The following is a 13,066-nucleotide window of genomic DNA, read 5'->3' on the forward strand; positions in this document are numbered from 1 at the left end:
TGACTGTTGCCATGTGTGTGCAAATTGCAGGAGTCGGCCCCCAACCCTGGAATCCTCCAGGCGGAGGCCCGTCTCTTCAGGCTGAGGGCTTTTGTTCAGGTTTGGAAGCTGGCTTTTTGCTAGCCCACTGCTTCTTACCCCTGGATTTAAACTGGGGTTGTTTAGGCTCCTCTTTACCTTTCGCTTTGCTTTGCCAGCGAAATGAGCGAAATTTTAAACCCTTGGACTTAGGGTTGTAGGTAGCCGGAAATCTGACCTTCTTCGATTCAGCCTCTGACTCTAGGATATCCGATAAAGGTTTTCCAAATAATATATTACCCATGAAAGGCAATGCTTCCAATTCCTTCTTGGACTCCGCATCTGCCTTCCAGGTCCGTAGCCAGACTGCTCTGCGAGCGACTACTGCCAGGGCTGAAGCTTTAGAAGCAACAGTGCCTACATCAATGGCTGCTTCTTCTAAATACTGGGCAGATTGTCTTAAACGGCAAAGACGATCCTCTTGCTCCCTAGTAGGAGAGGGGATGTCATTCTCTAGTTCCTCTATCCATTCGCCCATTGCCTTTGCTACCCAGGCCGAAGCCATAGCAGGTCTTACCACTGCACCCACAAGAGAAAAAATATTTTTCAATAGGCTCTCTACCCTCCTGTCTGTGACATCATTCAAAGAGGTAGATGACAGTGGCAAAGCAGATTTGTGCACGAGTCGCAGAACATGTGCATCTACTTTTGGAGGAACTTCTCTCTTCGAACAATCTCCAGCAGGAAATGGATAATAAGAATCCCATCTCCTAGGAATCTTATACTTTTTACCGGGCGCTGCCCAAGACTCATCCATCATTTCCGTCAACTCCTCTGACGCTGGAAATTCAGCTTTCACTGACTTTGTTCGTTTGAATACAGGTGCTTTTGCTTTTAACGCTGTCTTGGCTGGTTCCAGAGAAAGCACAGCCTTTACTGCATTAATGAGTTCAGCTACATCATCTGAACTAAAGCTCTGCGACTGATCATCATACGGAGTTGAATCTATTGTTTCTGCATCATCATCCGATGTATCCTCTTGTGTAGTCTGCCATACAGACGTATCTGTCTTAGTCTTACCTACCCCTTGGTTGCTTGTAGAGGCTACTGGAACCAAACCATAGGAAGGGAGCTGCATGTATGGGTTCATAGTGTAACCTAACCCCTGAGGTGGTGCTACTGGAGCTAACCTGTCCGCTATTGAAGACAGAGTCTTTGCGAACATATTCCATGGTGGCTCTACTGGAGGTTGAACTAACTCCTGTTTTTTACTTCGCTGAAAAGCGAAACAGTTTGCACACAAACCCTCATAAGTGACCAATTGAATCATATCAATTACCCCTGACTTACAAGATAAGCATGTTAGGGCTGTAGGAGTGCTTGACAAATTCTCCTCATCACTTTTGCCGCTCACAGACATTTTTTCTGATATTGACTACACAATTTTGTGACTGAACCACACCCTATAATCAGTATATAGAGGTGAAATCAATCTGACCACAGTGCACCTGATTTGAGGGTCAGAACAGGACTGACATTACACAGAAAAGTCAGCACACATACTAGCAGTCAGTCACATGTTAAAGCATTAGACATTGTCATATGAGAATACAACCTCCATAATAACTTATACATAAGTAGGAAATTTGTACTTCTGTTTAACTGGTTCTTTTTCAACATAACATGCAGAAAACACAGTAATATACAGGTCTCATATGCAATAGGTACTAAAAATTAACAGTGCACACTAAGAAGTAGAAGGAATTTTTAGTACTGTATACCCTGCCTCCAGGGAGCGGGATACAGGGAGACTCACCACACTTCCATATCCAAGCAAAGACGCTCGAAAGACGCTGAGTGGATTCAGACGCTACTGGTGTACACTGCCGCTCTTGGTAACTGATAACGGATACGGACGCTCACCAACGGACACGGACGCTGAGCGACTCCACGTGCATGCAGACACTAAAGGCCTGCGACTCGGTCTGGGCGGGTTTATATCCAGTGTACACAACCGCAGCATCTAAGCTGCGACCGAGTACCCTCGTGGTAGCGTCTGAGCCGGAAGTGAGGTCATTCAGTTCATGAAACGAGAGACCTGCGGGAACTGGCCATGAACTCGGAGGAGGGACGGCCAGGAGAGCGTCTGAAACCCCCTGTTGACTTAAACTCCCAGGATCGCGGCCTCACCTAGTCCTGGCGCCTATGATCCCCGGAGCGTAGCGCTGTCACACTCGAGATGTTCGGCGCATAAACACGCTGTTTGTAGTCTCCACCAAATCAGCGTAGCTGTGTCCTGACCCCTCTAGTAAGAGGAAGTCCATATACTCACTGTCTCCCCATGCTCCGGCCACAGCCTGGTAATGTCTGCTGGACCTGCTAGAACATCCGACACAGACGCCCGTCGAGACCGCACTGTACCGCGAAGGTAAGCGTTGTTGCGACCCGGTGGGGAGTTGCTGGAGCGACTCTTTCTAATACACGTTTAAGACGCTGTTAAGAGAAGTCGCTCAAACAAAAACAGTAAGTCTATAAAAATAAAGTAATGAAAACTTGAGGCTGCTTTCACAGCAGCCCTGTGACCATGCGGCTTCCTGCCGCACCAAGCAAAAAACTGATCTGACTGAGTCAGTGGGCGGGACTATATAGTGGAGGCCCCAATGCATCCTGGGAGGCCAGAAAGCTCGTGACCGTGTTGGTGCCATTTTCGCTGTCGCTCGACAATATCCCAATGTTATCCTGTGGATAATCCTGTGGACCCAGCCAGAGAAAACGCAGGCGTGCCAGGAAAAACGCAGGCGTGGCTGGGCGAATGCAGGGCGTGTTTGTGACGTCAAAACAGGAACTGAATGGTCTGAAGTGATCGCAAGCGCTGAGTAGGTTTGAAGCTACTCATTAACTGCACAATATTTTTTTGTAGCCGTTCTGCGATGCATTCGTTCGCACTTCTGCTAAGCTAAGATACACTCCCAGAGGGCGGAGGCTTAGCGTTTGCACAGCTGCTAAAAACTGCTAGCGAGCAATCAACTCGGAATGACCCCCAATGAACTAAAAGCAAACGCAAGGTGTTTCACGCTCAACTTAAAAAAAACAAAAAAAAATTTCTTGCCTACAGGGACTACACTTCCCATGGTGCATAGCGGAAATAGGTGTTTACAACATCTCCTGATAGACTATCAGCGATTTATAAATGTGGTTTGTTTATTTAATTAACTAATGTGAAGTACTGTATGTGTGACTTGCACGTATAATCGTGTCATTTTTGTTACTGGAAAATTTGTGGCCTCTGTGTTATACTGTATCAGCGGCACGTATGTCTGTAGTCATGGGGCTTGGCTGCTGAGGTCCTGCGGTTCTCTCTTATGAACTGAAGGTCTGGGCTGTGGACGATCTGTGTGCTGCTATTCTCTCAGCAATACTCTACGGAGAATCTGTTGGTTCTAGAATATCGAAACTTGGTGATCGGTCAGTTATGAGTAATAAGGAAGGTGAGTGGGCTGCGTTATATTGTGGTAACGTTTCCTATTGGCTGATGTTGGGCATTGCTGTCTTATTACCCCAAATCAACATAGGTGGGTTGTGTACTAAGTATTGCTTCATATCTTTCGGCGAAGGGAGATATTGACCTAGTTACTGCAATTAGTGAAATTTATACCTTAATCAGGTGTCCGACCTGGGACACTGAACATGCTGCTAGATGTGCTATATATATATATATATATATATATATATATATATATGATTCGTGAAATTATAGCTCTTCTGTCTTTTTAATGAGGCAGAGCAGGAACCAATGCCAACGATATGAATTAACATCTCAGCCGCCCCCTCCCCCATCCTGGATGCAGCTGTTGGAATTGTCAGTACCACTGACCATTCACATACCTCCCAACATGACCCTCTCCAGGAGGGACACAATGCTCTGTTCCTGGACTCCGTCTTAGTATATGATTGCCAGCACCTGTGTTGAACAGGTTAATGGATAAGAAAGGTGTTTCACCACAGGTGAGGGCAATCATACATTAAGTGATAAGTCCAGAAGCAGAGTACGGTGTCCCTCCTGGAGAGGGTCATGTTGGGAGGTATGCATTGGCTGCCACATCAGCTCGCTATCTTAAAGCTCAGCAACGAAAATGATGGCGATGCAAGTGCCCCTGTCATTTAACACACAACCTAACTTTAATATATGGGGTAGAAGCGGTATCAGCATACATGATACACATACATCTACCCCATGGCTTCAACCTGTGTTAGCCTTGCATGTCACTTTAGACACTGCCTTGTGGCTGGCTTCCAGATACAGTGTCAATCCGCGGCTTTGAAATGTATCCTGGGTGGAATAACCCGTCGCACCATTCACACTGTGTGCTGTGCTTTTTCTGCTTCTTCTTCTGAGCATAATACACTTGGATGGCTGCTTCCATCTGTTCCTTTGTCTGGTCTGTGAGGTTATTGCTATATACAGTCGGGTCCATAAATATTGGGACATCGACACAATTCTCATATTTTGGGCTCTATACACCACCACAATAGATTTGCAATGAAACAAACAAGATGTGCTTTACCTGCAGACTTTCCGCTTTAATTTGAGGGTATTTACATTCAAATCAGGCGAACGGTGTAGGAATTACAACGGTTTCTACTGTATATGTGCCTCCCACTTTTTAAGGGACCAAAAGTAATGGGACAAACTAAACAATCCTAAATCAAACTTTCACTTTTTAATACTTTGTGGCAAATCCTTTGCAGTCAATTACAGCCTGAAGTCTGGAACGCATAGACATCACCAGACGCTGGGTTTCATCCCTGGTGATGCTCCGCCAGGCCTCTACTGCAGATGTCTTCAGTTCCTGCTTGTTCTTGGGGCATTTTCCCTTCAGTTTTGTCTTCATCATCAAGTGAAATACATGCTCAATCGGATTCAGGTCAGGTGATTGACTTGGCCATTGCATAACATTCCACTTTTCTGCAGCGGGGTACACTGGGGTTCCACAGGGATAACATTGGGGTGTAGAGATGGATCTTGATCCGAGGCACCAACAGGCTAAAAGCTTTGACTGTTCCCAAGATGCACAGTGCCGCCTCCTCTATAACCCTGCCTCCGTGCACAGGAGCTCAGTTTGTAAGTTGGTGCCTGCAGTGCAGGCTAACAACAGGGTAGCCCTGAAAAGAGCTTTCAAGTGAAGAAAGAAGACTTCAGAGCCGCAACATAGGCACTTAAAAGTGCTATGTGTCATTCTGACACATCATGCTGCGGCTCCCTCAACACACACACACACACACACACACACACACACACACTCCCTGCAAACCGCGATCCGGCGTAGTCCTTGGGAGGCGGACCGTGCGCGCTGGCGTGGACACTGTGGCCGTGCAGGGACCCCACTAGACCACCGGGGCATGGGCACAGGTCGGATTTTTGCAATAAGTCCGTTTCTTTAAGGCCCGCAGTACTGGTGGTGAAGTCCAGCAAGGGGAACTGGCTCTGACCTGTAGCCCCAGGGTGCCATTTACTGCTAATGTTCCCGCCCTGGATCCCTCTGCCTGTAGTCATGCTATCTGGGGGGATTTTTGTTAGGTATTCGGTCTGCTTTTATTGTACTATTCCACCCTACGGTAGTGCTTTCATATAATGTCAGCTCCTCAGGGTGAGGGTTCGGTGGCAGACATTGCATCTGGCAGTGTTCATGCTCCTGATGTCTCTGAGGAAAATATTGCAGCTGAGGGTTCAGGTGTTGGGGGCTGTGTACCCCTTAGTCAGTTTCCTACATTGGGGGTAACGACTGACTCACCGTGGGCTACATTCTCTAATTTACTGACTACGCTGGTAACTAGAGTTGCACCCCCTATGGGACCTCCTGTGCCATTACAGCCACATATTGTCCTTGCTGTTAATCCACCATGGGCAGATGCTCTGTCCTCTCAGTTACAGCAATTAAACCAGTCTTTGGTCTTAGGCGGGCGAGGGTTAGGATTTTGCTTGGCCAAAGTGTCCTCCAAGCGGGCCCTTACATCCTCACAGTCCACTCATGTTACAGATACTTCATCTGATGAAGATGGCGCATACACTGATCCCTCAGACACTGATGCAGATGCTTCTGATGGGGAATCCCTGACCCAAGTGGATGTTCCTGACCTCTTGGAGGCTATATGGCAGATTCTTCAAATTAATGATGACGATGAAACCCCCCCAGCTACCTCTAAGAAACCAGATAAGTTTAAGCGTCAGGAATCCTGGGAATATCCAGGAAAGAAATTCTCTGTCTATGAAGATGCTAGCTCGTTATCCCCTCGCTGCATAGTTAAGAAAAAATTAGGAAACGCCGGTGGACTCACAAGTCACACGTCTGGTGGTGTCATCTGCTCTGCCTGTCACTACCGTCACCTCTCTGAAGGAACCGACAGGTAAGGGTTGCTTGAAGTCCATTTACACTCTGGCTGGAGTTTTGCATAGGCCTACTATTGCGGCCTCTTGGGCTGCTAAAGCTATAGAGGCCTAGGTTCAGGAAGTAGAAGCGGAACTACAGTCTAATTTTCCTGATAATGCAAAACAGTGTCTTTCATACATTGTTAGAGCCTCTCATTATATTCAGGAGGTGGCATCAGATGCAGGTATCCTAGCGGCCAAAGCATCTACCACGTCTATTCTGGCTCGCCGGATCCCCTGGTTGTGGTCCTGGTCGGTAGATCTGGACTCGAAAAAGACCTTCGAGGTTATCCCTTTTCTCCTTGTGTCCTAGAGGATGCTGGGGACACTTCAAGAACCATGGGGTAGAGACGGGATCCGCTGGAGACATGGGCACTTTAAGACTTTTTAAAAGGGGTGTGAACTAGCTCCTCCCTCTATGCCCCTCCTTCAGACTCCAGTTTAGAATCTGTGCCCAGTGGGACTGGTTGCACACTGGGGAGCTCTCCAGAGTTTCTCAGAAAAAGACTTGTGTTAGGTTTATTATTTTCAGGGAGACCTGCTGGAAACAGGCTCCCTGCATCGTGGGACTGAGGGGAGAGAAGCAGACCTACTTCTGTGAGTTTCAAGGCTCTGCTTCTTAGGCTACAGGACACCATTAGCTCCTGAGGGTCTGAACGCTAGGTACGCCTAGATGCTCGTTCCAGGAGCCCGCCGTCACCCCCCCTTGCAGAGTCTGAAGACAAGTGAGTAGAAGAAGATCAGAAGACTTCAGTGATGGCTTTGAGGTACCGCACAGCGGCCGCGCTGCGCGCAATGCTCCCACACACACAGCTGCACTACAGGCTGCAGGGCGCGCGGGGAGGGTGGCCCCCTGGGCAGCATGTAAATCCTCAATATGACCTGGCAAAAGTGGGTTTTAAGTGCCTAGGCACTGAATCCGGTCCCCTGCCAGTATAAATATTTGATAAAATAGCGGGACTGAAGCGCGCCATTGAGGGGGCGTGGCCTAGCCCTCACAGCTCTCACCAGCGCCATTTTCTCTCCACAGAGCTGCAGAGACGCTGGCCTTCCTCTCCACTGCTGTACAAAAAACGGGGGGGGGGCAAAGTATATTTGGTGCTATTTAATGTAATATAAAAGCGCTAACAGGTCTGGGGCTTTATATAAAAGTGTTCAGAAGCGGGATAAGCGCTGGATTGTGAGCTGGCAAACTCCCGCTGTGTTTCTCTGACAGGCTTTACTGTGGGTCTGTCCCCTATATGCCCAGTGTGTTTGTGTCGGTGCACGTGTGTCGACATGTCTGAGGCAGAGTGCTCTTCCCAGGAGGAGACTGGATTAGGGAAAGAAACGGCTGTGGGAGTGACCCTGTCGGCACTGCCGACTCCTGATTGGGTAAATGTTTTGAGTGCTTTGAATGCGAATGTGGCTCGGTTGAATAAAAGATTGGATAAATCGGAGTCTCAAAACCAGGCATGGAAAAAATCCGTAGAGGATGTGTTGTCCCAGGTTCAGACCCCCTCGGGGTCACAAAAGCGTTAATTTACTCAGATAGCAGATACAGATACTGACACGGACAGTGTCGACTATAGTGATGCCAGAATAAATCCAAAACTGGCTAAGAGCATTCAGTACATGATTGTGGCGATAAAAGACGTGTTACATATCACGGAGGACCCTGCTGTTCCTGATACAAGGGTCTGTATGTTTAAAGGAAAGAAACCTGAGGTAACGTTTCCTCCCTCTCATGAACTGAATGCTCTTTATGAAAAGGTTTGGGAAAATCCTGACAAGAAGTTTCAGATTCCCAAGAGAATTCCGGTGGCATATCCGTTCCCCTCTGGGGATAGGGAAAAGTGGGAGTCACCCCCCACTGTGGACAAAGCTCTGTCACGGCTGTCCAAAAAGGTGGCGCTTCCGTCTCCTGACACGGCAGCCCTAAAAGAACCTGCGGATCGTAAGCAGGAAAATACATTGAAATCCATTTATGTCACTACGGGTATGCTACTCAGACCTGCCGTTACTTCAGCGTGGGTGAGTAGCGCTATTGAAAAGTGGGCAGATAACTTGTCATCTGAGTTTGGTACCCTGGATAGGGATAACATTATTTTGACTCTGGGTCATATCAGGGATGCTGCAGCCTACCTTAAGGAAGCTGCGAGGGACATTGGCCTTTTGGGATCAAGAGCCAATGCTATGGCAGTCTCAGCTAGGAGAGCATTGTGGATTCATCAATGGAATGCTGATGCTGACTCTAAGAAGGCTATGGAGTCTCTGCTGTATAAAAGTGGTGTCTTGTTTGGTGACGGCCTCGCTGACCTGGTATCTACGGCTACCGCAGGTAAGTCATCCTTTTTACCTTCTGTGCCTGCACAACAGAAGAAAACGCACCACTATCAGATGCAGTCCTTTCGGCCCAATAAATACAAAAAAGGACGAGGGTCTTCCTTCCTTGCTTCTAGAGGAAAGGGAAAAAGGTCACTGGCTGTGGCAGGTTCCCAAGAGCAGAAGTCCTCTCCGGCTTCTACCAAATCCACCGCATGACGCTGGGACTCCTCTGCGGGAGTCCGCACCAGTGGGCGAACGTCTCCGACTCTTCAGTCATTTCTGGGTACGTTCGACCCTAGACCCATGGGTATTAGAAATAGTGTCCCAAGGGTACAAGCTGGAATTTCAAGACGTGACCCTTCGACGATTTTTCAAATCGGCCTTACCAGTTTCTCTTCCGGACAGGGAGGTGGTATGCGGTGCTATACAAAAACTATGTCAAAATCAAGTCATTGTCACGGTGCCCCCGTCACAACAGGGAGTAGGCTTTTATTCGAGCCTGTTCGTGGTCCCGAAGCCGGACGGCTCGGCCAGACCTATCCTGAACTTAAAATCCCTCAATTTCTATCTAAAAAAAATTCAAATTCAAGATAGTCTCTCCGAGCAGTGATCTCCATTCTGGAGGAAGGGGATTTTATGGTGTCGTCGACATAAAGGATACCTACTTGCACGTCCCCATATATCCTCCATCAGGCTTACCTGAGGTTTGCCGTTCAGGATTGTCATTACCAATTTCAGACGTTGCCGTTTGCTCTGTCCACGGCTCCGAGGGTTTTCACCAAAGTTATGGCGGAAATGATGGTTCTCCTGCGCAAGCAAGGAGTCACAATTATCCCGCACTTGGACGATCTCCTGATAGAAGCGAGGTCCAAGGAACAATTACTGCAGAGCGTGACGCTCTCCCTGACAATTCTGCAACAACATGGTTGGCTCCTAAACTTGCCAAAATCACAATTGGTTCCTACGACAAGACTGTCGTTCTTGGGTATGATTCTGGACACGGAATTACAGAGTTTTTCATCCAGTGGAAAAGGCTCTGGAAATTCAGAACCTGGTCAAACAGATTCTGAAGCCAGCAAGAGTGTCAATTCATCAATGCATTCAGTTGCTAGGGAAGATGGTGGCGGCCTACGAGGCCATTCAGTTTGGCAGATTCCATGCCAGTGTTCCAGTGGGACTTGTTGGACAAATGGCCCGGATCCCATCTGCACATGCACCGACAGATAATCATATCTTCCAAAACCAGAATCTCACTCCTGTGGTGGCTGCACAGCTCTCACCTCCTAGAGGGACGCAGATTCGGGATCTAGGACTGGATCCTGGTGATCACGGATGCGAGTCTCCGAGTCTCCGAGGCTGGGGTGCAGTCACACAGGGGGGAAATTTCCAGGAAAAATGGTCAAGCCAGGAATCTTGTCTACACATAAACATTCTGGAGTTAAGGGCCATTTACAACGGCCGTCTACAAGCGGAGCATCTTCTTTGCGATCTGCCCGTCTTGATTCAGTCGGACAACGTAACAGCAGTGGCGTACATAAACCGCCAGGGCGGAACGAAGAGCAGAGCTGCAATGGCAGAAGCCACAAAAGTTTTCTGCTGTCAGCAGTCTTCATTCCGGGTGTAGACAACTGGGAAGCAGACTTCCTCAGCAGACACGATCTCCATCCAGGAGAGTGGGGTCTTCATCAAGAGGTCTTTGCAGAAGTGACAAGTCGTTGGGGAGTTCCTCAAATAGACATGATGGCGTCTCGCCTCAACAAGAAACTTCCGAGATATTGTTCCAGGTCGAGGGACCCTCAAGCAATAGCAGTGGACGCCCTAGTGACACCGTGGGTGTTTCAGTCGGTATATGTGCGTTTCCTCCGATTCCACTCATTCCAAAAGTGATAAAGATCATAAGAAGAACAAGGGTTCAGGCAATCCTCATTGTTCCAGACTGGCCAAGGAGGGCTTGGTATCCAGATCTTCAGGAATTGCTCATAGGAGATCCCTGGCCTCTTCCTCTACGAGAGGATCTGTTACAGCAGGTGCCGTGCTTGTACCAAGACTTACCACGGCTTCGTTTGATGGCTTGGAGGTTGAGCGCTGGATCCTAGCCCGAAAGTACAAATTTCGGCCTTGTCAATTTTCTTTCAAAAAGAATTGGCTTCCCTTCCGGAAGTTCAGACTTTCGTGAAAGGCGTACTACACATCCAACCTCCCTTTGTGCCCCCGGTGGCACCATGGGATCTTAACATAGTGTTGCGGTTCCTGCAATCTTAATGGTTTGAACCTTTACGTAAGGTAGAGTTGAAATTCGTCACTTGGAAAGTGATCATGCTGTTGGCCTTGGCCTCTGCAAGGCGGGTGTCTGAATTGGCGGCTTTGTCTTACAAGATCCCCTATTTGATCTTCCACGAAGATAGAGCGGAGTTGAGAACTCGTCAGCATTTTCTGCCTAAAGTGGGGTCCTCGTTTCACATGAACCAACCTATTGTGGTGCCAGTGGCTACGGACGCCTTTGAGGAATCGAAGTCTCTAGATGTGGTCAGAGCTTTGAAAATTTACGTAACCAGAACGGCTCAGATTAGGAAAATGGAGGCTCTGTTTGTCCTGTATGATCCCAACAAGATTGGGGCTCCTGCTTCCAAGCAGACTATTGCACGCTGGATCTGTAATACGACTCGGCAAGCTCATCATACGGCTGGATTGCCGTTACCGAAATCGGTGAAGGCCCATTCTACCAGAAAGGTGGGCTCATCCTGGGCGGCTGCCCGGGGGGTCTCAGCATTACAGCTTTGCCGAGCAGCTACTTGGTCGCGTTCAAACACTTTTTTGCAAAGTTTTACAAGTTTGATACCCTGGCTAAGGAAGACCTCTTGTTTGGTCAATTGGTGCTGCAGAGTCATCCGCACTCTCCCGCCCGTTCTTGAGCTTTGGTATAAACCCCATGGTTCTTGAAGTGTCCCCAGCATCCTCTAGGACGTAAGGTGAATATAGGATTTTAATATCTACCGGTAAATCCTTTTCTCTTAGTCCGTAGAGGATGCTGGGCGCCCGTCCCGGTGCGTACTGTATCTGCAGTTATTGGTTATGGTTACACACGTGTTGTGTTGTGGTTATAGTCAGCCTGTTGCTGTCACTATTCATGCTGTTGCATGCGTTGGGTTGAATGCCATGTTGTAAGGCATGTTAGTCCTCTACGGACTAAGAGAAAAGGATTTACCGGTAGGTATTAAAATCCTATTTTAAGGGAAACATTCTTTTTGGGGAAGATCTCAACAAGATTGTCGCTGACTTAGCGTCTGCTAAAACTGCATGTCTGCCTAGTACTACGCCTTCGTCCCCGAAGGCTAAGGGTACTTCCTTTCATTCCTTTCGACCTCCAGGTAAAGCAAAGGGTCAGGCATACCCGAAACAGCCTCGCACTTCCAAATCCACTAAGCCCAAACCTAAACGTGCCTGGGCTGCCCGTCAGCCTGCTGCCAAAACAGACAAGCCTGCTGCATGATGGGGCAGGCCTCCCTCTGGAGGATCCCAGGGTGGGAGGCCAACTTCTACGGTTTGCTCAGGCGTGGTTACAGACCACTTCGGACGCCTGGGTAAGGGAAGTCGTCACTCACGGATACACCATCTCTTTCAAGAAACGTCCCCCTCACCAGTGTTGCTCAACAAATGTCCCTTCGGATCCGGTAAAAGCAAAAACTCTCCATCTGGTGGTACAATCCCTCCTGGATACGGGAGTGGTAGTGCTCGTGCCTCTGGCTCAGAGAGGCAGGGGGTACTGTTCAACGCTGTTCCTAGTCCTGAAACCGAGTGGATCTTCTCGGCCCATTCTCATCCTCAAGGGTTATATGCAATTGCGGTCGAATTGCCGCAAATGTCGAAAAACAGGGAATTTTCGAGAAAAAAAAAAAACCTGTCGAATTGGATTCGACAATGCAGTACAGTACTTTTCGACAAAAAACCTGCCGTTTCAGATTCGACTTTTTGCAATTCGACATTTCTCAAATTCGACATGTCTGCAATGGTAAAATTGCGGCTTTTCGACCAAAAGTATATTCATTTGAAGAATGTCGATTCGACAACAATACTTTTCGACAGTCATTTCGTCAATTTCATTCCGCCTCATTTTGCTGTCGTGATCTAATAATTTTTTTTAAAAACGTGGTTTTTTTTTTTTTTTTTTTTTTATTGCTAACAGCATATCTATTTATATTAGAAGGGATTATCTACTTGGTTTGTCTATTTATAAGCCACAAGTATTATTTAATAGATTTTCTCTGACGTCCTAGTGGATGCTGGGAACTCCGTAAGGACCATGGGGAATAGACG

At 47.9% G+C, this 13,066-nt stretch overlaps 1 protein-coding gene across 2 annotated transcripts in view; it reads left to right on the forward strand.

The window, feature by feature from the left end:
* Positions 1-3,302: 3,302 nt before the first annotated feature.
* The window catches only part of TSNAX (translin associated factor X), a 447,127-nt gene continuing 437,363 nt past the window's right edge, over positions 3,303-13,066 (forward strand). Inside the window, exon 1 of one of the 2 annotated variants that reach the window (XM_063917691.1) lies at positions 3,303-3,506. In XM_063917691.1, the coding sequence (XP_063773761.1) occupies positions 3,491-3,506 (16 nt within the window). In that variant the 5' untranslated portion in view covers positions 3,303-3,490. The remainder of the gene's footprint in view (positions 3,507-13,066) is intronic. The other variant, XM_063917690.1, reaches the window with a different exon arrangement.

Source organism: Pseudophryne corroboree, chromosome 4, assembly GCF_028390025.1.
Source record: "Pseudophryne corroboree isolate aPseCor3 chromosome 4, aPseCor3.hap2, whole genome shotgun sequence".
Classification (NCBI taxonomy): Eukaryota; Metazoa; Chordata; class Amphibia; order Anura; family Myobatrachidae; genus Pseudophryne; species Pseudophryne corroboree.